The sequence below is a fragment of the Chlorella variabilis genome (genome assembly GCF_000147415.1).
Source record: "Chlorella variabilis unplaced genomic scaffold CHLNCscaffold_7, whole genome shotgun sequence".
Lineage (NCBI taxonomy): Eukaryota > Viridiplantae > Chlorophyta > Trebouxiophyceae > Chlorellales > Chlorellaceae > Chlorella > Chlorella variabilis.
Genome location: NW_005435081.1, coordinates 162,906 through 164,159, shown reverse-complemented (window position 1 = coordinate 164,159; position 1,254 = coordinate 162,906). Strand labels below are relative to the sequence as shown.

Sequence of the window (1,254 nt, the reverse complement as noted above, 5' to 3'; positions counted from 1 at the left end):
TCACTTTGTTTCGGGAGGGGCTGCTCACTGCTCATTGCTCATTGCTCATCGCACACTGCTCAACGCTCATTGCCCTATATCCCACCCAGCCGCAGGACTCTACTGCCGCCCGCGCCCCGCCCCATCTGGCCGCTTGCGCGCCCCATCCCCCCTCGATGGGGCCCGCCCACACCGGGGCCTCCCCCCTCCCGCCCACTGCTTTCTCAACGGCCCCGAGCCGGGGCTGCCCTCATTGCATACATAGTGCGCCTTTCCCTGCTTTTCTAGTGACCTAGCGTTCCGCACTGCCGTTTGGCCAGCCCATGCTCCCGTACCGTTGCGTTTCTCCCCAATGCGCCATGCCACTTTGCCAGTCATACACACGTTTCGATGCGTGCCCTGTCAGCTGCTTGCGTTGCATGTCGCCTTGCTCCACCCCTGTTTTATTGCTTTCTCTGCTTTCGCCCGGTTCCCGTCCCGTTTCGGCGGGGAGTCTATGTTGCAAGCTAGTTCTTGCTTTACCAGACTTTAAGCCCACACAAGCATGGCGGAGGGGGAGCCCACGGTGACGACCGCCGCCCGCCTGGCGGCCGCCAGCTGGCGCTCGTCCAGGCGGGTCACCGGTACCGTTTCGTATATGTTGAGGCACACCATGTCAAAGCCGCGCGCGGCCAGGTCCGACTGCAGCAGAGGAGAGGAGGGGGGGGGCGCGTGTTGTGGAGGGGGCAGTGTGTGTGTGTGTGTGTGTGTGTGTGTGTGTGCGCGCTGTGGTTGCATGCGCGACATGGCATGTGCAGGAGTGGGGCGGGGCTGCCCCACGCCCGTGCCGCACAGGCTGGGCTCCAAGGGAGCTGTTGCTGCCTGCCTGACCGCCTGCCTGCCTGCCTGCATGGTTGCCTGCCCTGCATGGTTGCCTGCCCGCCTGCCGTGCCTGCACGCCCGCCTGACCGCCAGGGCGTGCCCCACCTGCAGCTCTGAGCTGGCCTTGTTTGACGCTGGGTACAGCACTCGCTTGGTGCCGCCCTCCAGGAACGGCAGCTCCGGGCCAAAGTGCTCGGCGTTGGCCTGATGGGCGCAGCAGGCGCAGCAAGCGCAGCAGGACGCGGCATGGAGCTCAGCAGGAGCGCAGCCGAGGACCGCCGTGCAGGCCACGGGGCGAGCGGCCGCGCAGGCATGCCCAGGGCAGGTGCGGCGGCGGGCAGTGCGCCCCCGCTCCACATCACACGCACGCCCACACGCAGCCCCGGCAGGCGGGCCAGGCTCCAAACGTCAGGC

The 1,254-nt window shown here is 67.0% G+C and overlaps 1 protein-coding gene across 1 annotated transcript in view; it reads right to left on the bottom strand.

Annotated features, from left to right (window-relative positions):
• Positions 1-507: 507 nt before the first annotated feature.
• Positions 508-1,254, bottom strand: part of CHLNCDRAFT_144105 (hypothetical protein) — a gene marked incomplete at both ends in the record, with an annotated part of 1,706 nt that continues 959 nt past the window's right edge. Inside the window, 2 exons of the mRNA XM_005848544.1 lie at positions 508-660; positions 946-1,044. Coding sequence (XP_005848606.1) covers positions 508-660; positions 946-1,044 — 252 coding nt within the window. The remainder of the gene's footprint in view (positions 661-945; positions 1,045-1,254) is intronic.